General features: G+C 43.4%; 1 protein-coding gene and 3 non-coding genes across 5 annotated transcripts; all 4 read left to right on the forward strand.

Annotated features, from left to right (window-relative positions):
- Positions 1-390: 390 nt before the first annotated feature.
- On the forward strand, positions 391-11248 carry DDX39B (DExD-box helicase 39B). 2 transcript variants are annotated; one of them, XM_044776218.2, is made up of 11 exons: positions 391-533; positions 1791-2132; positions 2935-3062; positions 3361-3453; positions 5718-5901; positions 6949-7067; positions 9093-9224; positions 10023-10132; positions 10233-10377; positions 10520-10667; positions 11005-11248. In XM_044776218.2, exons 2-11 carry the CDS (start codon positions 1922-1924, stop codon positions 11019-11021), a joined length of 1287 nt encoding a protein of 428 aa, XP_044632153.1. In that variant the 5' UTR covers positions 391-533; positions 1791-1921; the 3' UTR covers positions 11022-11248. The 2 variants fall into 2 exon arrangements, with proteins under 2 accessions (XP_044632153.1, XP_070371387.1); XM_070515286.1 differs by having other exon boundaries at positions 528-705.
- LOC123288496 (small nucleolar RNA SNORD83) lies at positions 1290-1367 on the forward strand. The gene has a single exon (XR_006532195.1). It is a non-coding gene; the product is annotated as a small nucleolar RNA SNORD83 (small nucleolar RNA).
- Positions 3132-3201, forward strand: LOC123288498 (small nucleolar RNA SNORD83). Its single transcript, XR_006532197.1, has one exon. It is a non-coding gene; the product is annotated as a small nucleolar RNA SNORD83 (small nucleolar RNA).
- LOC123288497 (small nucleolar RNA SNORD83) lies at positions 5953-6029 on the forward strand. Its single transcript, XR_006532196.1, has one exon. It is a non-coding gene; the product is annotated as a small nucleolar RNA SNORD83 (small nucleolar RNA).
- Positions 11249-23014: the final 11766 nt, after the last annotated feature.

Raw genomic sequence — 23014 nt, forward strand, 5'->3', positions numbered from 1 at the left:
CAGGGTAGGGGCATGACCCCTAGCACGGCTCATTGCTTCTCCTCAGCTAGGGCCAGAGGTTCCGTAGCTCCAGGGCTGACGCCCCCAGGTCACCTTGACTACCGGACCAAGGACCCCGTGGGAACTCGCAGCCCCCTCGCCGCCCTTGCTTCTCGTGCGTCCACGGAGGGAGGGCCAGAGATAAGACCTGCGCAGCAAGACGCTAAACGAAGAGGTGAAGAGCGTGGAGAAGAGTACGACAAGAGGAAAAAGATGACAGTGTGAGGGCATGCTATGCCTTTTGTTACTGGCAATAGCGGAGGAGTTAGAAGTGGCTTTTGAAAAAAAAATTTCAGACAGGCATTTTCTAAAGGCAACCCCGGAGCGCGCGGGAACTATAGAACCGTAGAAGGTCCTCAGTCCTGTCCCTTGCGCCTGCGCGCTAGTGGCCTAGAAGGCGGGAGAGCGCGTATAGCGAAGCCGGGAACCGGAAGTGAAGGCAGATTCCCACTTTCGTTGCTGTTGCCGCCGCCATACGCGCTCTTCTTGCTCAGGTAAGCTTTGGCCTTCAGTACCATCCGTCTCCATCTGCGTTTCTCTGTGGCCATCCTGTCGCATGGACTCCTGATACCCCTTCCACAGGTTATGGTCTGGTCACTGGGGCCTAGTTGGGTCATTATTTCCATCGCTTGTACCCCTTTCGAGAGCAGAGAGCTCCTGGAGGAGGTAGGGAAGCTGAAGCCGTGGGGAACCCAATCCAAGATGGTGGCCCCGGCGCCATTGTGTTCCCTTTGCTCTCTGCTCCTTTGGTGGGCCCCTCATTTACCGGAGGCCCTAGTGACGATGAGAAGTGGCGCTAGGCGTTCTCTGGTCTTGGGCATTTGCAGAGGGCGGGGCTCTACTCACCTCTCATTTCTGGGTTCTTTCTCGGCCCGCGGTTGGAATTGGAGGAGCCTACTTCTGGGCCTAGTTGGAGCTTTCTCACCGCGACTTGCCTACGTTTATTTGGAGCGCTTTCCAAATGTTTACGGGGGTGTTTGTGTGTTTTTGGGAAAGATGTCTCATGAGGAGTAAGGCAACGGTGATGTGAGACCACCTGGCAAAGGTTCTGGTAAAGCCGGAGCGAGGATACTTCTATCTCAGTTTATTGCCTGCCTTCTTACTCGTTGTATGACGGAGAGATGAATACCCTTTTCTGACCGAGCCTTTTCTCACGTCTCCCCGCGCGATTAATTACACTGGGATTTCTTAAGCAGCAGAAGGAGATTTCTGAGGAGTGGGAGGCTGAAGAACTGTGGGAGGTGATGGCAGCCATATGATGTTTTCATTTGGAGAAACGAGCGCTTTGCGCAATGATGACCTTAATCTATCACCCTTGACTGATGGCTGCTGAATTAGGGGTTGACACCTTGAGATTATAGGGAAAGCACAAGGTTTTCGAGGACTTTTCAGGACTTGTGTTCGTTTCGTTATCTTCATTTTCCACTACCTTAAGTAATTAATCATATTTGCTTTTCGTTCTCTTTTCTTTTTCTCCTCCCTATTGTTAGTTTATAGATCAGGAATTCGTAAGCTGGTCTTCCTCTCCCAATTTTATTGTTTCTGGTACTCTTATCCTAATGTTGAGAACCTGTATCCTAACCACCTCCCCTGGGACCACTTTTGCTTTTGCGTTTCCTGTTTCTTTGTTACTTTTTTTTTCCTGGTAAAGGTTTCATAGTTAGGGGAAGTGGGAAGTGTGTGAGGATGGAAAAGTGGTGGTGAAGGCTCTGCTCATGACTGATAAGTCTTTTATCTTTTTTTTTTCGTAGCTCTTCTGTCAGAGACTTGTGTGTTTCTTTTCCACTACTGTTCCTCAAGCCCCACTCTCCTCCCTTGCTTTCACTTATTCTGCGTCAACCCATCCAGAGATCCCTCCCCTTCTCTCCCTGCCGGCCTAGTTATGGCAGAGAACGATGTGGACAATGAGCTCTTGGACTATGAAGATGATGAGGTGGAGACAGCAGCTGGGGGAGATGGAGCTGAGGCCCCTGCCAAGAAGGATGTCAAGGGCTCCTATGTCTCCATCCACAGCTCTGGCTTTCGTGACTTCCTGCTCAAGCCAGAGTTGCTCCGGGCCATTGTTGACTGTGGCTTTGAGCATCCTTCAGAAGGTAAATTTTTTTGTTGGGTGTAGAGTACTCATTAGATTGAGGAAATGAGAAATAGATGTGTTTATGGTTCCTCAGATATAAAGTTATATGTTGAGGATAGAATAGGAAATAAGGAAGTAGCAAAAACTATTTTAGCAGTAGAAGAGGTTTATACAGGTTGGTTTTTCATTCATGATAGCATGAAAGTGCTAGTGATCCAAAAGCACCATAGAGTTCCACTGTTCATTCTTTTGACTGGGTTTTCTCCTTATCTACTTGTGTTTGTCACTTTGACTTCTAATTTTAAATTTCCATAGAGGGATTGGTTGGACCTTTAGTACCCCTCTATTGGGCCAGGCCAGCTCTGGTTTCTGGAAACTTTTATGGCTGGTTTAAACATGGCTGGCTTCTGGGTCAGGTACCAAGTGCTTTATTTTGTCCAGGGTTCCAGGGTTATGTGACACAAAGCAAAGCAGCCTAAGTAGGAGAAATGGCCTGTGGCAGGCATTCAGTGTCATGATTGTTATAAATTAAGGAAAATGAAGACAGAGCCAGGAGCACCAAAGGTGAGCTATTGGCAGGTGCAAGAGAGTTTGTTAGCAGGAGTGGCGCACCTGGAGCTAGAAGAGGCTAAAGCTGGAAGGAACTAGGAGGATCTGATTTTGGGATGAATTTGCTTGAGGGAGCAGAGAGGTAGAAAGGGTCTGGAAGTTTACAAGAACCACTTAAGAATTGAGTCATGAGAAATGAGTGTGATGTGAAAAGGCTTGTGCAGTTAACTGGAGACTGGAGTCTAATTTACGTTTTTTTTCTCTACTTTTAGTCCAGCATGAGTGTATCCCTCAGGCCATTCTGGGAATGGATGTCCTATGCCAGGCCAAGTCAGGCATGGGAAAGACAGCAGTGTTTGTGCTGGCCACACTGCAACAGCTGGAACCAGTTACTGGGCAGGTACATGTGGGGAGAGTGCTGGGGAAAGCATTTTGGTTAGGAATTTTCGAGAAGAGTGTTTTTGTCACAGTTACATGATCCCTTCAGAACTGTGAGTGCTTGTCACTAAGATGACCTCTGTCACCCTTGACTGATAGCCATGTGGAATATTCTGTAATAATCATGGGGATAATGACTTAGATCTCAGAAGTAAAGTCGTTTGTGGTCTGCTGTTTATGGTGTGCTTTTACGACAACCACTTCCCCAGAGGGGATAGTGAATTGATATACTGTATGTTTCCATCTACTTGCCCCTCAAGGTGTCTGTGCTGGTGATGTGTCACACTCGGGAGTTGGCTTTTCAGATCAGCAAGGAGTATGAGCGCTTCTCTAAATACATGCCCAATGTCAAGGTAAGCCACCATAGAGACCTGGGAGAGTGAAGGTGTGGGTAGTCAGAGGCATCGGAGACTTGTAGATCAGCAGTCTTCACGTCCCACAGATGTTAAATACCTATACAGGAATCTCAGTTATATGTAACAGTAAGTTCCCGCAACCTTTGGTGTACAAGAGATTTACATTCCAGGGCTCATTTGGATATGCTTTATAACTTTGGAGATGCTTGCTATATTCTAATCTTGGAAAGGCTTTAGTTTGCCTTGGTTTCTAACACATTGTGTAAATATTCCTGTTTAAGGAGGAAACTGCATGATTGGGCTATGGAGGAGTCTTACCACGAGACCATCCTTGTGCTTGCTACTTCTTTTCAGTGTGCTTTGGTTGACAGTTTGAGAATTTTGGGGGGTGTGGCAAGAGAATGCTGGAAGCCCTAAAATAGCTCTAGTTTGGTGTGTGAATTTTGAGGATTCTTTAAAATGGCAGAAAATTGAAAGATATCTTGGGGCCACAATAGAGTTGGCTTGAGTTGTTTTCCATTTTTTAACCTCGATGTTTATGGGGTGGTTCCCAGATCAGTAGTTTCAGCATCATTTGGGAGCCTGGTGGAAATGCAGATTATATGGGTCTCACCCTACACTTACTAGTGTGAATATACATTCTCACACGATCCCCAGGTAATTGGAGTTTGAAGAGGCAGTGATGTATATACCTTCCTATCCTCTTGGCTAGGATGGGGTGAAGAACAGTACTCTTATTCGGATTGTTATAGTTTTTCCTTCTATTGATCATTGTTTTATATTTTAAGGGAACTAGGAATGTTTGAGTCATAGCCCTAAACTGAAAATAATTTCTTAAAAACTGAAGTCATAATAGTAGTACTTGTGCATGGTAAAAATGCTTCAGTAATCTGGAAGGGATTGTAATGAAAAGATTAGTGTCTCTCATCTCTAATCCAGCTTCACAGAAGGTAATCACTTTTAACCTTTTTGGTTCTGATGAATCTGTGAAACCAAGTATTAGGCACTGTTTTCTCAATCAAGTTACAGGCCTTTTTGATTTCTTTCCGGGAAAGATTAGTTTGTTTATGCATTTTTTTCTCCTGCTATTTGAAAGTTATGTTAATTTTAATTGTTTAAATATGATCTGAATGCTATGTATATACGTATGTATCTATGTTACATATACGTGTATTTTTACATTGTCAACCTCAATAGCATTTACTTTGTGTCTTTTCACTGAGTAGAGTTGATTAGTTGATTCTGAAAGTTGAAAACCAGGAAACAGTTTCTATTGTTGCACATGTATTGTTGAGCTCAGTAGCGAGCTAGGATTGCACTTCCTCCTCTGTAAGGTCCAACTCATCACCTTTGTGCCACTCATAAGAGAATGTTCTTGCTGACAAGATCAGACACAGATTGTCATCACATATTCTTGTCTTTTGCTGAAAATTGTGTTATGGTGACTTGTTAAAAAGGCTGGACCAGTTCAACAGAATGTCCTACCTCTGGATTTGTCTGGTTACTCCCTTACGGTGATGTTTAGCTTGTTCTTTCTTCCCAGTGTTTCCTGTTAACTGAAATTTATATTTAAAAGCTTAACTGATTCAAGTTAAACATTTTTGGCAAGAATTCTTCATAGGCGATGCTGTCTACCTCCTGTTTTGTTGCAAACCTGGTTATCCCACAATTAATGATTTTAGATTTATGATAGAATTGGGGTCATGACAGTCTGATCCCTTGATTGATCTTTACTCCCTTGAAACTAGAAAGCAGTTTCTGGTGGTGTTTGTTATTGTACATAGGCCAGATCCTCAACAACTATTTCCCTAATGGTTTTAACACAAAGGAATACTTTGAGCGTGAATCAGTAATTTCTAAGGTTTATGGAAAGGAGTTTAAAAGTCTGGGTTCAGTTAGGAAAACTTGATGTTCCATGAGCTTTTTGTGGTACTTGACACTGCTGATTCTTCCTGTCCTCATTCTTAGAGTGAAGCCTGACCTTAGAGTTGTGGGAAGGAGGATTGTTAGACTGAGTCAGAAGAACTAAATGCTAGTCCTGACTGGCCTGATTAGCCATGTAACTTTGAGCAAGTCACTTTTGTTTCTTAACATCAGTGTTTGAGGGGCATAGTAAGAATTTTAGATTAGGTGACCTCTAATGTTCCTTTTAGCTCTGAAATGTTAAGAATTGTTTTAGATCGAACTGAAAGGATGGGAACTGTGGGGGGATTGGAATCTTTCCCTTCTTATGACACACTCTTTTTTTCCTGGGTTGGCAGGTCGCAGTGTTTTTTGGTGGTCTGTCTATCAAGAAGGATGAAGAGGTGCTGAAGAAGAACTGCCCACATATTGTTGTGGGGACCCCTGGCCGCATCCTAGCCCTGGCTCGAAATAAGAGCCTCAACCTCAAACACATTAAACACTTTATCTTGGATGAATGTGATAAGATGCTTGAACAGCTCGGTGAGTGGCAGTGCTGGGACTGGGCTAGTGATCTAGGAGTTGCCCTTTGGAGCCAAATGATGTTTATTTGATAGAGGAGCACTTTAGTGCCAGGACGACTCTTAATCTATCACCCATGACTGATGGCTCTGGCTTCCCTGGACGGTCTTTGTTATGCTTTTTAAGCAGCCGTGGTGATCAGTGAGAAGGATGTCTTGTTCCTCCTTTCTATGATGGATGTTACCACCCTTTCCTTTCTATACTGGGTGTTGTAGGGGAGGTATTAAGCTGAAGGAGGAGACAGTCTACCCTTCTTGCGTGCTCAGCACAGCATATATCATCAGAATTTATAGCTGAATAGATGGCTAGACTTAAGTTCCGCGATTATTGTGGAGAATGTTTGTGGGGGGTTTGTGTGGCATGGTATTGTAGTGTGCTAAGTGGAGTTAAGAAAGGAAAATTTTCTATAAAAAGTCAAATTTGGTAAATGAGAGAGTAGGGTGGGCGTATAGCCAGGGCCAAGTCATTCCAGATGATCTTTGGCTATTCTAGATGGTGAGCAATAAGCAGGGCTGCAGGTAGAGATGTCATATTTTCCTGACTGGATAGGAAAATGTGATCTAGGGGAAGCATGGAATGGGTTCTGACAGCTGGAATATAGTAGGTGTGAGATATTTGTAGACAGCTGGGGCTTGGGGAGAGGGGTAGGGAGAATGGGCTCGTAAAGCATTTTTCAAAGGTCTTGTGAGTCTGCAGTGGGCTTATCCATATTTCATAGTTATGGGCTTTGAGGTTTTGTCATCTTATTTCTTGCCTGGTTAAAATACCCAGAACTGGCATCTAATCCCAAATGTTTATTCCAAATTAATTGCCCTTTCCATTCTGTTACTACTATAGATGTGATTTCATGGTGGTTGTGGAAAATAGATCTGAGGCAAATCTTTCTCTGAAATAACTCTTGCTTACCCATTTCCAGCAGTCTTCACCTCATTGAAGCCTCTCTGGTTTTTGTTCTTGTTTATGACACATTCTTCTTTTCTCCTATAATTTTTTCCCTTTACCTTGTAGACATGCGTCGGGATGTCCAGGAAATTTTTCGCATGACCCCCCATGAGAAGCAGGTCATGATGTTCAGTGCTACCTTGAGCAAAGAGATCCGTCCAGTCTGCCGCAAGTTCATGCAAGACGTAAATACCCTTCTACCTTCTCTCCCTCCACTCCCCGCCCGCTGCCTCCTCCCCTTCCGCGCCCTCTTCCTCCAGACTCCCTTGTCCTTCAAGCGCCAAGAAGGGGGCATGTGCCCACCTGGGAGTGATGACTCCTTGAAGAGACACATAGAGGCAGAGACAGCTAGTGTTAGGGTCTGCGCGGGCGCCAGGGAAACTCCGGAAGACTTGGTCGGGTTAACGTGAGAGCGGGTAGTGTTCGACTTTTTTTTTTGAATCACAGCATTTTTGAACCTCTTCTCCATTTTGGGGGAGGGCAGGATTTTCTGCCCTACTACCCATCTCCTACATACCCCCTACAGCCACGCACCCTCAAGGTGGCATCGAGCATTCAACTGGAGCCTTCTGCTCCCCAAAACTCAACCTCCCGGTGGCAGGAGAGCAAGAGAGGGACAGACAGATGGCAGGGCATGTCCAAAAGAAGAGCAAACAGCACAAATGAATCCGCTCCCTCCCCATGTCCAGGGGTGGGGGCCTTTGGCACCTCAATCCCCAGTCCCTTGCACCTTCCCACCCGTACCTCCTCGCACCCATCCGGAACCTCGGTTGATGTGAGCCGGCAGCAGAGAAGCACCGTGGCGCGGCGGGGGAAATGCAGACGGCACCCGGCGGTGGATGGCGGCAGCGGAGGCCGCGGGGAAACCTGCCCAGGAAGCTGAAGACCAAACCAGCCTCTTTTTCTGTTCCTGGTTTTTTTCCTGAACCCAAGGCGTGCTGTGCTCCCCATTTCCCCCCATATGTGTTGGGGGGAGGGGTGTCCTGAATGGGGTGGTAGATTTTTTTTCTTTTTTTAAACATTTTTTTAATACTCAGAGGAGAGGGATATGGGAAAGGTAAAGTGATGAGCTCCACTTGGATGTAACCAGGTGGGTGTTAGAGTTTGGGGCTAGGAGGGGCCTGTTGTACAAGCAGTGGAGTGTGTGCTTTCCCTCCCTGCTCTGCTCCTTCCCATGGGATGATAACTCTTTATCTGTAGCTGTATTTGGGGCTAGAATTAGATTTGAAGGCGGCCATGGAACTTCTCTTTGGAAAGCCTGCCTTTGCTAGCCTTCTGGGATTGGGCTTCTGGGTTTCTCCCATAACACACACATCCTTTCCTCAAATCTTGGACCCTGGGTCTTCATGTTAATTATGTACCTCAAATTAGTGAAGAGTCCTAGGAGAATTGGGCTCTGGAGTTGAGTCTTGTGTCAATTTCTCTTTTTCATGCTACCTCCCTCCCCTTGAAGGGTTGTGCTTTTTTTTTTTAAAGAGATGAATGCATATCTGCTGCTCTGAATTTGTTAGCACCACTTATTGATACAATCCCTGTAACACTATAGTTGGTTTGATTCTTAGCTCAGAGACCGGTCTCATCTAAAACTATTCTCTAGTGGTCCGAGGGCAAGTTGTTACTCATTTTGAGTAATTTTTGCTTTTCCATTCATGACATTTTGACCATGTCCACTGCAGCATTTTGATCTTAAAGACATCTACCCTCTTAACGTGGATATGCTTCTCTTAGTTGAGAGAGTACTCAAATGGAGCAGTCTTTGTCCTCTCTCCCATATTACCATCACTGGCTCTGATGGAGTTATTCTGACCTCGAGTCATCATTTTCCAGGGGTTTGGGTCATGTTCTCCCTTTGAGAACCATCTCCCAACTATTTTCTTTCCTCTGCCACCTCCATCTGAGGTGATGGCATATTGCCATTGGGAGGTTTCACTGCTCCTTTTCCTCCCTACAAAGTTACCTTCCCATGACTGTTTTCAGTTGGGCAATCTTAAAACTCGAGTGATTGGAAGGAAATTAAGTCTAATGTGGAAGAGACCACATTAGAATGTGGATATTTTTGGGGGTGGGATGGGGTTTTCAATCTTCTCTCTTCTCCCCATCTCCCCCCATGGGGTGTATTGGAGATCAACTTCCTCCACCCCCCCAAGGTTTAACCCCCCCACTCTGCCCTCCTCCCGTTCCCCACCCCCTTCCTCCCCCCTCCCCCCCAGCCAATGGAGATCTTCGTGGATGATGAGACGAAGCTGACGCTGCATGGGTTGCAGCAGTACTACGTGAAACTGAAGGACAACGAGAAGAACCGGAAGCTCTTTGACCTTCTGGATGTCCTTGAGTTCAACCAGGTCAGTTGTTCAAGGTCCAGTAGGGGAAGGAGCACTTCTCCAACTGTACAAGAAAACTGTATTAAGTACCCTTTTGTTGAGAAAACCACATGTGATTTGAGAGAATGGTGGAGAATTTCTCTTAAATGAGAATGTAAACATCTTTTTTGGGGTTCAGCATGAGCAAGTGGGAACTGCTTTTTTGTTTTATGGCTGATACAGACAGGTACTCAATAAATAAAAACTTCAGTGAGTAAATCTAAAAATACATAAAACTGTTGAAGAGTTTAAATAAGTTTGTAGAAGTCCCGAAATATCTTGGGCCTAATAGGTTCCTAAATTTGTTTGTTTCTTCTTCTGTCACTCACTGAGAAGAAGCCTTCTGCCACTGTACATGTTGTGTGGTTTGTATGCACTAAAAACTACTTTTTAGAATTAGGGTAGGTGGTTGTGTTTGATATTTTGATAAACAGGAATATTGGTAATGGTATTTCTAGACCTTGGTTCCAGTTTTTACCATTTTTTTATAAGGTAGCCTCATCTTTGTCCCCTAACATGTCTGGTAATTTTGGCTACTGTTCTGTTTACCTTCTGTGTAACAAGTCTGCTGAGGAAAAAGCAGAGCCGAGAGAGAGAGGCTAAGTTATATTTAGAACAGAAGAGGAAAATGTGTGATGGGGACTAAGAGGGACTAAGGAATTCTTTTAGAAGAGTGTAATCACTGAAAACTACTCTCTCGCACAAAATCTCTCTCACACACCCGTGGACCCATATCCTCCCTTCACACACACACACACCCCCACGCGCGCACACACACAGGTGGTGATCTTTGTGAAGTCTGTGCAGCGTTGCATTGCCCTGGCCCAGCTCTTGGTGGAGCAGAACTTCCCAGCCATTGCCATCCACCGAGGGATGCCCCAGGAGGAGAGGTGAGTCAGAGATGGGGAAGATGTTTTGTGTCCTTGGGAGGAAAAGAGGCCCTTGAGAAAAGGAAATCTCAACATTTTTCTAATTTCCTTTCTCATGAAGGCTTTCTCGGTATCAGCAGTTTAAAGATTTTCAACGACGAATTCTTGTGGCTACCAACCTATTCGGCCGAGGCATGGACATTGAGCGGGTGAACATTGCCTTTAACTACGACATGCCTGAGGATTCTGACACCTATCTGCATCGGGTAAGCCCCACACCGAGAAGGACATCCCAGTGTCCTCTCCCACTCCCTTATTTTCTGTATCTTTTCATACCTTCCATCTTCATCCCTCCTTTTGGGTATCTTCCCTATTTGGAGTTTTCCATTTCTATCGTCTGTCTTCCAGGTGGCCAGAGCAGGCCGGTTTGGCACCAAAGGCTTGGCCATCACGTTTGTGTCAGATGAGAATGATGCCAAGATACTCAATGATGTGCAGGATCGCTTTGAGGTCAATATTAGTGAGCTGCCTGATGAGATAGACATCTCCTCCTACAGTGAGTATTGATCTCGTGAAACTGGCTTCCCCAACTCTTTAGATTCCCTTTGTGCTTTAGTGTGTTTTATCTTAAATCCTATTACATACTCAAAGCCTCTGCTGCATAATGGGTGCTTGATAAGTTCATGTCCTCCTGGTCTTGATGCCCTGTTGGGATGTTTAATTGACCTCAGTAGGGGTCTCTTCTCTTGTCACATTATTGTCCTCCACCCCTAAGTCTCTCCTCTGAACCCACACACTGCACAGACATCTGCATGTATGGGTGTGTGTGTTTCTGCCAACCTGGCTTTTTCTTTTCCATGTCTTATTCTAACTGTGCCATGTTTCCTCTTCAGTTGAACAGACGCGGTAGAGGACTTACCCACCCATTCTGGAATGTGACAGCTATCCCTCTTCGGGAGACGACACCAGGTGTGGGGGTGAAGGAGACACTACTGCCGCCTGCCCCTGACAACCCCCAACCCCCACCCCATGGCTTCCCTCTTTTGCATCACCACCACTCCTAAACTCCCATTTCCTGATTTGTCAGAACTTTTTTTAACAAAACTAAAAAACATATGCGTCTGTGGTGTCTGTAAACGCTCCGTCCCTTTATTGAATTTGGGGTGAGGTTATTTTATGGTATGATCAGTGTATATTCCTGAAAGGACTGCTGTGGGGCAGAGGTCAATGGGAGGGGGTCAAAGTAGGGGATGTGACTAAAGAGATTGCAGAGACCATGGCTTTCCACTTTTTTCCAATTTCTGACCCTTTGTAGAGGTGTCTTCCATTTTTCTGAGTGGCCTGGGAGAGGCTGGGATGTTTCTGATTGAGGAGCTCAGGGGGCTCGTGTGCAGTATTTCCATTGTTGGAAGGTGAAGTGGGAACTGGTGGAAAGCTTAGCCGTCTCCTCTCAGGCTCTCTCTGTGTCTTCTCATCTCTTCCTTCAGCTTCTGGGTCTTGAGCACCAGGGCGTGGGCTTCCCAGGCCCCTTGTTACCCTTCCAGTAGGCCTGGGACAGCTCCAGCTGCTGCTCCAGCAATTCCTCAGCTTGGGCCAGCTCAGCTGAGAGGGTGGGGCTGGGGATCCTGGGTGAGGCGGGGCATTGGGGAGGCAACTTCATCAGCCAGGACAGGGGGTTTAGGCTCGTTGGAAGTCAGGAATTAGGCCTCTCTCGTATCGATGCCATTTAAGGTCGTCTGTACTGCTCAGCCAAGGTAGCGTCCTATCTTACGTTGAGATCGCTGGCCCAGGGGCTATAACTGGCCTCCTTGTACAAGGATATGGGGTCATGGGAAGGAGAAGAGTGGCTGTCTCTATCCCCTAAGAAATAATTAACTCTTAGATGAGGGGAAATTCCTGTTCAAGGACTTAATGGACTGTGCAGGTATAGAAGGGTGGTGGGAGAGGGAGCCTTGAGGTCCATGACATGTGAAGCAGGGAGCGGTCTCAGCTGCGCAACAGCCACCAGAAACTGGCTCCCTCTGGTCCTTCGCCTCGCTTCAGTGCCTGCCCCTGCCCCTGGCCCACTCTGTTACCCCAGTGTCCCTCCCAACCTGGCCCCAGACAGTCCGGGAACTTGTCCTGCTACTGATGTGCGAATATTCTGCCAGTTTAGGCCGAACCTGCTTTAGAACACTGGTGCCTGGCCTACCACGTGTCTTGTGTCTGTTTTTCTTAGCACTATGTCTTTTCTCACTTAGTTCTCTGTTCTCCAGGGTAGGAATTACTTTACTGGTTTGCAGATGAGGAAACTGGCTCAGAGGGTTTCATTCAGCAAGTATCTGTTGGGGTCCACTCCGGGCCAGATGTGCTCAAGGCTCCACAACTGGTTGGTGGAAAAGCCTGGAGGATTCAGGCCAAGGTCTGCCTGACTTGAAACCTCATACCTATTGACCTGACTCAAGTATTGATTTCCCCTTTACTTGCCTTTTTTCTTTTTGCTGGTCCAGGATGACTTTTTTTCCTTGTTGATGTTGTGCATTGCAAGGTTTGTTGTCTGTGGTAGGTCTAGGTACTGTCGTATCACTTGGACCCTTGGCTCCTGACAGAGCATGACACTGGTACACGTTTCAAGCTTTGGTTAACTAGTGAGCCCTCCGTTGAAATCTGCACTAGAACAAAAGTCCACACACTCTGCGTATGTGAGTCTTGTGTATGCGTGGTGGAATTCCTGCAGTGTGTTCTGCAGTGTAGTCTTGTGGGTGGAGGGCACAGCCACATCCTTGTGGGCAGAGGTGGCTCAGAAGGGAGTGGATCAGTTTTCATCATCTGGGAAAAGGTAGATCTGAGGCAGAAAGACATGCCTCAGAAGGCAAGATTGCCGGGGAGTGAACAGCTGCCAACAGCTTACTATCTTTGGGACATTACTCTTAATTCAGAGGGAAGATGGCCTCTGCTGTGGCATAGGGGTCCAGGAAACAAGGAGGAAGCCCTTTGTAGAGGTCAGTGGTTCTCAAACTTGGGGGGCTGGAGAGCTCTAGATGAGGCCAACCATGTTCCTCATTAGCTGGTGTGTTCCTACTCTTAAGTGGAAAATGAACCAAGAACACCTGTAAGATTTTAGAAGTGAGAAGCTTTCCTTCATGTCTCTTAGTGATAGAGTTTTGTATGATTCATATTTAAGCTATAAGGTATGCGGGCTTAAAGTCTTAATGATTGGAACATAAGAGTTGTTAAACTTGTATGTAAACTAGTGTTGTTGAAGATAAGTGAAACTATCCAATATAGGGTTAAACAACTCGCAAGCAACTACTATTGAAGCTAAAACAACCCCATTTATAAATTAAAAGCAAGATTAGCAGCTGTTAAGAAAATAAAACAAATGAAACTTTTGTAAGACAATGATGCACGAATAACAAAGTATCCTTTCTGAAAACTAGATATTTCATGTCTGTTTCGACTGTAGGTTATGTACTTCAAAATAGGCTAACCTCCAGTAATTCACAGTAGGTAATTCTAAGCTATAAGTTAAAAGCGAGTCTGGATTTTGGCTTTGTTCATCTGTGAGAAATGAAGAAAGGGCTAGTATTTGGGTAAATTCAAATGTCTTGGAGGAGCTGTGGATCTCACACTTACGGAGATGAAGGAATGAAGATAAATATATGTAAACCAGTTACCTAGTTTTTAGGTTGTTACATGTAATTTTGTTATTCCTGAGTGTCTAATAATTTTTTTTCCCCTTTTTGATATAAGGGCTTTATTTATGCCTTATAGAGTCTTAATCAAATGAGAGTTCTGGCCTGGGCTCTACAGGAGGGGCCTATGTTCAGCCAGGGACAAGCAGAGGATTATTGGAAGCATCATCCACAAAGCCAAGGGGCTGCAGAGCTCCCTGAGGCTAGTGCGCTAATGGCACCTTCAATATTGCATCCTACCTAGGGGATTGGCAGGACTAGGGTCACTGACACGAATCATTGTACCCTTCATGTGAAACTCTTGTGGAGATGGGGATTTAGGAATATTGAAGTCCACCCATTACATTAATGTGAGAGCTTGCTAGGTGTTAGAGACTCTGCTGGGTATTTTTTGTTACTGTCATAGGTGACCTTCATGGTAACCTTTCAAAATTACCATCCATCACCAGACACGTGTGCAAATCACCCCTTTCGCTCTCCTCCATCTCCCCTTCCTCTCTGGTAACCAATCCAATCTCTGTCTCTATGGGTTGGTTTGCTGTTGTTTTGTCTTCTATTTATGAGTGAGATCATTTGGTATTTGACTTTCTTCTGATGTATTTCACTTAGCATAATACCCTCAAGGTCCATCGATGTTGTCACAAATGACAAGATTTCATCTGTTTTTTTCCCCAAGGCCGAGTAGTTCCGTTGTGAATATATACCACATATTCCTTATCCATTTGTCCCTTGATGGGTACCTAGGTTGCTTCTAAGTCTTCGCTATTGTTATTAATGCTGCAGTGAACACAGGGGTGCATATATCTTTACACATTCGTGTTTTCATATTCTTTGGATAAATACCCAGCAGTGGAGTAGCTGGATCATATGGTAGTTATAGTCTTAATTTTTTGAGGAATCTCCATACTGTTTTCCATAGTGGCTGCACCAGTTTGCCACCAACAGTGTTTGAGAGTTCCATTTTCTCTGTATCCTCTCCAACACTTATTTTTGTCTTGTTAATTATAGCTGTTCTGATGGGCATGAGGTGATATCTTATTGTGGATTTTATTTGCATTTCCCTAAAATTAGTGTTTTTAAACATCTTTTCATATGCCTGTTGGCCATCTGTATATCTTCTTTTATTAACCGCTTATCAGATATATGGTTGCAATTATCTTCCAGTTATTAGGTTGTCTTTTCGTTTTGTTGATGGTTTCCTTTGCTGTGCGGAAGATTTTTAGTTTGATGTATTCCCATTTGTTTATTTTCTCTATTGTTTCCCTTGCCCAGTCAGACATGGTACTTGAAAATATGCTACCAAGACCATACTGCGTTTGTTTTCTTCTAGAATTTTTAGAGTTTCCGGTCTTACATTCAAGTTTTTAATCCATTTTGAGTTACTTTTTGTGTATGGTGTTAGATAATGGTCTACTTTCATTCTTTTGTGTGTGGTTGTCCCGTTTTCCCAACACCATTTATTGAAAAGACTTTCCTTCCTTTTTTTTTTTTTTTTTTTTTTTTTACTGAGGAAGATTTGCCCTGAGGTAACATCTGTTGCTAATCTTATTTCTTTGTTGCTTGAGGAAGATTACCCCTGAGCTAACATCTGCCCCAGTCTTCCTCTATTTTGTATGTGGGTCACCTCCACACCATGGCTGATGAGTGGTGTACGGCCGTGCCTGGCATCTGAACCCACGAACCCCGGCCACTGAAGCAGAGAGTGCTGAACTTAACCACTGTGCCATGGGGTTGGCCCCGAGACTTTCCTTTATTTTATGTTCTTGGTTACCTTGTCAAAAATTAGCTGTCCATATATGTGTGGTTTTATTTCTGGGCTCTTGATTCTCTTCCATTGATCCGTGTGTCTGTCTTTGTGCTGGTGCCATGCTGTTTTGATTGCTATAGCTTTGTAATATGTTTTGAAGTCAGGGGTTGTGCTGCCTCCAGCTGGGTTCTTTTTTATCAGGATTACTTTGCCTATTTGGGGTCTTTTGTTGTTGCATTACATTTTAGAATTCTTTGTTCTATTTCTGTGAAGAATATCATTGGAGGGGGCTGGCCCGGTGGCTGAGTGGTTAAGTTCGCGTGCTCCGCGTCATCGGCCCAGGGCTTCGCCTGTTCAGATCCTGGGTGTGGACATGGCACAGCTCATAGCTCATTAGGCCATGTTGAGGTGGCGTCCCGCAAACCACAACTAGAAGGACCCACAACTAAAATATACAACTATGTACTGGGGGGGTTTGGGGAGAAAAAGCAGAAAAAAAAAGGAAAATTGACAACAGTTGTTAGCTCAGGTGCCAATCTTTAAAAGAAAAAAAAAATCGGGCTGGCCCTGTGGCCGAGTGGTTAAGTTTGTGCACTCCGCAGCAGGTGGCCCAGTGTTTCATTGATTTGAATCCTGGGCACGGACATGGCACTGCTCATCAAACCATGCTGAGGCAGCGTACCACATGCCACAACCAGAAGGATCCACAATGAAGAATATACAACTATGTACCCGGGGGGCTTTGGGGAGAAAAAGGAAAAAAATAAAATCTTAAAAAAAAAATCATTGGAACTTTGATAGGTATTGCATTGAATCTGTAGATTGCTTTAGAAGGCCCTGAGCTAACATCTGTTGCCAGTCGTCCTCTTTTTACTTGAGGAAAATTGTCACTGAGGTAAGATCTGTGCCAATCTTTCTCTGTTTTATGTGGAATGCTGCCTCAGTGTGGCCTGACAAGCAGTGCTGCGTCTGTGCCTGGGATCCGAACCTGTGAACCTTGGGCTGCAAAAGTGGAGCATGTGAACCCAACCACTGCACTACTGGGCTGGCCCTGGAAGTATGGACATTTTAACTATGTTAATTCCTCCAATCCAAGAACATGGAGTATCTTCCCATTTTTTTGGTGTCTTTTTCAGTTTCAACAATATTTTATAGTTTTCAGTGTACGGGTCTTTCATCTCTGGTTAAATTTATTCCTAGGTATTTTATTCTTTTGTTGCAATAGTAAATGGGATTGTATTCTTAATTTCTCTTTCTGCTACTTTGTTGTTAGTGTATAGAAACACAACTGATTTTTTGTATGTTGATTTTGTATCCTACAACTTTACCATACTCATTTATTATTTCTAAAAGTTTTTGCTGGATTTTTTTTAGTTTTCTATATATAAAATCATGTCATCTGCAAATAGTGATAGTTCCACTTCTTCCTTTCCAATTTGGATCCCTTTTATTTCTTTTTCTTGACTGATTGCTCTGGCTAGGATTTCCGATACTACTATAAATAAGAGTGGTGAAAGTGGGAATCCTTGTCTGGTTCCTGTTCTTAGAGGGATATCTTTCACTTTTTCTCCATTGAGTATATTAGCTGTGGATTAGTCCTATTTGGCCTTTATTATGTTGAGGCACTTTCCTTCTATACCCATTTTATTCAGAGTATTTATCATAAATGGATGCTGTGTCTTGTCAAAGGTTTTCTCTACATCTATTGAGATGATTGTGTGCTTTTTATTCTTCATTTTGTTGATGTGGTGTATCACACTGATTGATTTGTGGATGTTGAACCATCCGTGCATCCCTAGAATAAATCCCACTTGATCATGGTGTGTGATCTTTTTAATGTATTGTTGTATTTGATTTGCTAGAATTTTGTTAAGGATTTTTGCATCAATGTTCATCAGTGATACTGGCCTGCAATTTTCTTTTTGCGTGTTGTCCTTGTCTGGTTTTGGTATCAGGGTAATGTTGGCCTCATAGAATGAGTTATGAAGCATCCCCTCCTCTTCAGTTTTTGGAAGAGTTTGAGAAGGACAGGTATTAAGTCTTCTTTGAATGTTTGGTAGAATTCGCCAGGGAAGCTGTCTGGTCCTAGACTTTTATTTTTTGGGATGCTTTTGATTACTATTTTGATCTTCTTACTGGTTATTCATCTATTCAAATTCTCTGTTTCTTCTTGATTCAGTTTTGGAAGGTTGTATGATTCTAAGAATTTATCTATTTCTTCTAGATTATCCAATTTATTGGTGAATAGCTTTTTGTAGTATTCTCCTGTAATCTTTTGTGTTTCTTTTTTTTTTCCTGAGGAAAATACCCCCTAGCTAACATCTGTTGCCAGTCTTACTCTATTTTGTATGTGGGTTGCGGCTACAGCATGGCTGATGACTGGTGTAGGTTTGTGCCTGGGATCCGAACTTGTGACCCCGGGCTGCCGAAGTAGAGTGTGCTGAATGCAACCACTAGGTCACGGGAGCAGCCCCATAATCTTTTGTCTTTCTGTGGTGTCTGTTGTAATTTCTCCTCTTTCATTTCTGATTTCATTTATTTGAGCCTTCTCTCTTTTTTACTTTGTGAGTTTAGCTAAAGATTTGTCTATTTTCTCTATCTTTTCAAAGAACCAGCTCTTTATTTCATTGATTTTTTTCTATTGTTTTTTAGTCTCTATTTCATTTATTTCTGCTCTGATTTTTATTATTCCCTTCCTTCTGCTGATTTTGGGCTTTGTTCCTTTCTAGCTCCTTTAGGTGCACTGTTAGATTGAGATTTTTCTTGTTTGTTGAGGTAGGCCTGTATTGCTGTGGACTTCCCTCCTAGAACCACTTTTGCTGTATCCCATAAATTTTGGCATGTCATATTTTCATTTTCGTTTGTCTCCAGGTATTTTTTGACTTCTCCTTTGATTTCTTCATTGACCCAATCGTTGTTCAGTTGCATTTTGTTTAACCTCCACATATTCGTGGCTTTTCCAATTTTCTCCCTGTAGTTAATTTCTAATTTATACCATTGTGGTCAGAAAAGATGCTTGGTATTATTTCAACTTCTTAAAATTACTGAAACTTAAGTTTTGTGGCCTAATATGTGATCTGTCCTGGAGAATGTTCCATGTGCATTTGAAAAAAATGTGTATTCTGTGGTTTTTGGATGGAATGTTCTGTATATATCTACTAAGTCCGTCTGGTCTAATGTGTCATTTAAGGCCAATGTTTCCTTGTTGATCTTGTTTGTATGATCTATCCGTTGGTGTAGGTGGAGTGTTGAAGTCCCCTACTATTATTGTGTTACTGTTTCTCCTTTTATGTCTGTTAATAATTGCTTTATATATTTAGGTGCTCCTATGTTGGGTGCGTAGACATTTACAAGTGTTATATTCTCTTGTTGGATTGTTCCGTTTCATATGTAGTGCCCTTGTCTCTTGTTACAGTTTTTGTTTTAAAGTCTAAATTGTCTGATAGAAGTACTGCCACCCGAGCTTTCTTTTCACTGCCATTTGCATGGAGTATCTTTTTACATCTTTTCACTTTCAGTTTGTGATCTTTAGGTGTGAAGTGTGTCTCTTGTATACAGCGTATACATGAATCTTGTTTTGTTTATCCCAATAGGCCATCCCATATCTTTTGATTGGAGCACTTAGTCCATTGACATTTAAAGTAACTATTGATAAGGATGTACTTATTGCCATTTTGTTACTTTTTTCTTCTCTTGCTCTCTTGTGGTTTGATGGCTTGCTTTAGTATTATGTTTGGGTTCCTTTCTCTTAATTTTTTGTGTATTTATTACAGGTTTCTGGTTTAATTACCATGAGGTTCATATATAATGACATACATATATAGCAATCTGTATTAAGTTGATGATCTCTTAAGTTTGACTTCTTTCTAAAAGTCTACTCTTTTACTCCCCTCCTCCCACATTTTATGTTTTTGATATCATATTTAACCTCTTTTTTGTTCATGTGTATCCATTACTGTCTCATCAAGGAAACAGATAATTTTAGTACTTTTGTCTTTTGATCTTCATAGGTGGTTGATCTGCCACCTTTACTGTAAATTTGCCCTTACCAGTGATTTTATTATTTTTTAAATAGTTTTCTTATTTTTATTTGTGGTCTTTTCTTTTCCACTTAAATAACCCCGTTTAACATTTCTGGTAAGGCTCATTTCTTGGTGTTAAACTCCTTTAGTTTTTGATAGTTTGGAAAACTCTTTATCTCTCCTTCTATTCTGAATGATAATCTTGCCAGGTAGAGTATTCTTGGCTGTAAGTTTTTTCCTTTCAGGACTTTAAATATATTGTGCCCATCCCTTCTAGCCTGTAAGGTTTCTGCTGAGAAGTCAATGACTAGCCTTATGGGGTTTCCTTTGTGTGTATCTTGTCACCTTTCTCTTGTAGCTTTTAGGATTCTCTCTTTATCTTTAGTTCTTGACATTTTAATTATAATCTGTCTTGGTGTGGACCTCTTTGGGTTTATCTTGTTTGGTGCTCTCTGTGCTTCCTGTACCTGAATGTCTGTTTCCTTCCTTAGGCTAGGAAAGTTTTTAGCTGCTATTTCTTGGAATAGATTCTCTGCTCCTTTGTCTCTCTCTTCTTCTGGGACACCTGTAATAGGGATCTTAGTGTGCTTGATGTTGTCCCAGAGGTCCCTTAGACTGTCTTTGTTCTTTTTAATTCTTTTTTCTTTTATCTGTTCACCTTGGGTGATTTTCTCTGGTCTTCGTCCAGCTCACTGATCTCTTCTTCTGTATCATCTGCTCTGCTATTGATTTTTTAAAATTTTTAATTTCCATTATTGTATTCTTCATTTCTAATTTTATTTTTTATATTTTCTAGTTCTTTCTTGAGGTTTTTCTGAGGATTTAGCCTGTTCCCTTATTTGGAACATATTCCTTTGCCTCCTCATTTTACCTCTTTCTCTGCTTATATCTATGTTAGGTAGGTCAGCTCTGTCTCGTGATCTTGGAGAGGTGACCTTATGTAAGAGATGCCTTATGAGGCCCAGCAGTGTGCTCCCCGCTTGTCACCAGTTCCAAATGTTCCAGGAGTGTCCCCTGTGTGGGCTACCTGTGTCCTTTTGTTGTGGCAGAGTTGCTCTTGCTGCAGGCTCATGGGAGGCTAGGCTCTCCCCCTGGCTGTCTGATTGTGATGCTCAGTTATGTGTGGCTGCTATGGTCCCTCTGTGACTTTACTGGGTGGGGGCAGCCCCAGCACAGTTGGCTGCAAGGTCTAATAGCACATTCCTGCTACAGTTTTTGTGTTAAATGAGTAGGCCCTGAGCATGGCTGGTTGCTAGGCTCAGGGGTTTACAATTGCTGCAGGCCTCTGGCCTGCAAAACTGATATCAGCTCTTTCAGGAGCGCAGCTGGGTGGGGCCTACCCCGGGTGTGGCAGCACATGGTTGTTTCAGGCATTGGAAGGTGCGGTCGATTCCCTATGTGGCTGTTTGAGAAGCACAGGTTTGCTGCAACTGCCAAGCCCTACCACCCACATGCCTGCACACCCTGTCAACACAGTCCTGCCCTGTGTGCATGTCCTGACCCACTGAAGTGTACCCTCTGGCCCTGCCACAGGGCCCCACACACTTTGATAACGTAGACCTGTCCCTTGCACACGCCCTGCCTTGTGGAGGTGGACCCACTCAGCCTGCTGCAGAGGTCCCACACACCTCGCCTGTGGGCCCACAAGTTGCCTGACAACTTGCTGTTGGGTGGGGCCAGTCCCTAGCACAGGCTGCCTGCCCTGGCTGAGCTGGATTAAATTGGTGCTCTAGTGGGTGGGGAAGACCCCTGTGCTAACAGGCCAGGAAAAGAACTCCCATGGCATCTGCTAGTGTCTGTGTCAGCATGCCTGTACTAGGTCACAATAATAGCCTCTGCCAATGTCTTAGTCCCTGGGGATGTGGGGCCAGCCTAGGGAGGTCTCACCTCTTGCTGAGGTGTGCCCAGAGTCTATCAAGTGAGTCTTTTTTTGCCAAAGAATTGTGCACCTTTCATTTTGGTGATTTTAGGTTGCTTTTTGAAATGGATGAATTTGTGCATTGGCCCTTTAAGAGCAGGCTTTTCTTTCCCTTTATGTCCGGTAGCTTTTCTGGGTACATTCCTTGTTGGTAATAGCCATCAAAGCCAGATACTATGACACTCGTCTTGGTTGTGCTGAGTCCAAAGCTCCTCTTCTCAGATCCCCCAATCCTCCAGGAAAAGGTTGCTTAAGATTGCTCCTGGGCAAAGCACTGCAGCTAAAATGTGGCTTTTTTCTCTCCAGAAAGGAATTTCTGCCTCTTCCACCTCGGTCAGTACTGTCCCTTGTTGTGTTGTCCAGTGTTCAGTTCTCTCTCAGGGCTAATGTTTCCAAGAGTAGTTGTAAATTTGTTGAGTCTGTGGGAGGAGGTGAGCTCAGAGTCCTCCTATGCTGCCATCTTCTCAGCAGTCTCTCCAAGAGAACTTTCCCATTTCACTTTTTTTTTTTGCATGTGGATGTTCACTTGTTCCAGTACCATTTGTTGAAGACTATTGTTTCTCCATTGCTTACTTGTCCAAAATCAGTTAGCTGTATTTTTGTGGGTCTCTTTCTGGTTCTTTATTCTGTTCCGTTTGTCTACTTGTCTGGTCCTTCACCAATACCACACTGTCTTGATTAATGTAGCTTTACAGTAAGTCTTGAAGTCAGGCTCTTTCAGTCCTCTGGCTGTTCTCCTATGGTGTGCTGGCTGTTCTGGCTCTTTGGCCTCTCCATATAAACTGCAGCATCAATTTGTCAGTATCCTTGCTGGCATATTGACAATATCAACTGTCAGTATACAAAATAACTTGCTGGGATTTTGATTGGGATTGTATTGAATCTATAGGTCAAGTTGGGTAGAACTGACATGTTGACAATATTGAGTTTTCCTATCCATGAACATGAACTATTTCTTCCTTTATTTACTTCTTTGATTTCTTTCATCAGAGATTTGTAATTTTCCTCATTTAGATCTTGTACGTATTTTATTAGATTTTGTACCTAAGTATTTAACTTTTTGCATGTTAACCTAAATGGTATTGTGGTTTTAGTTTCAACTTCCACTTGTTCGTTGCTGGTATGTTGGAAAGGGATTGACTTTTGTATATTAACCTGGTATCCTGCAACCTTGTTATAATTGCTTGTTAATTGTTATTCCAGGAGTTCGCTGCTGTTTTTGTTGATTCTTTGGATTTTCTACATAGACAATCGTGTCATCTGCCAACAAAGCAAGTTTTATTTCTTCCTTCTCACTCTGTAACCCTTTTCTTTGTTTGTTTGTTTGTTTTTGATTTATTGCATTATCTAGGGCCTCTAGTATGATGTTGAAAAGGAGTAGTGAGGGGGGACATCCTTGCCTTGTTCCTGGTCTTAGCAGGAAAGCTCCTAGTTTTTCACTGTCAAGTATGATGTTAGCTGTTGGTTTTTTGTAGATTTTTTTTATCAGGTTGAGAAAGTTCCCTCTCTATTCATAGTGTTAAGAGTTTTTATCATGAATGT

This window comes from Equus asinus, chromosome 8 (genome assembly GCF_041296235.1).
Source record: "Equus asinus isolate D_3611 breed Donkey chromosome 8, EquAss-T2T_v2, whole genome shotgun sequence".
Lineage (NCBI taxonomy): Eukaryota > Metazoa > Chordata > Mammalia > Perissodactyla > Equidae > Equus > Equus asinus.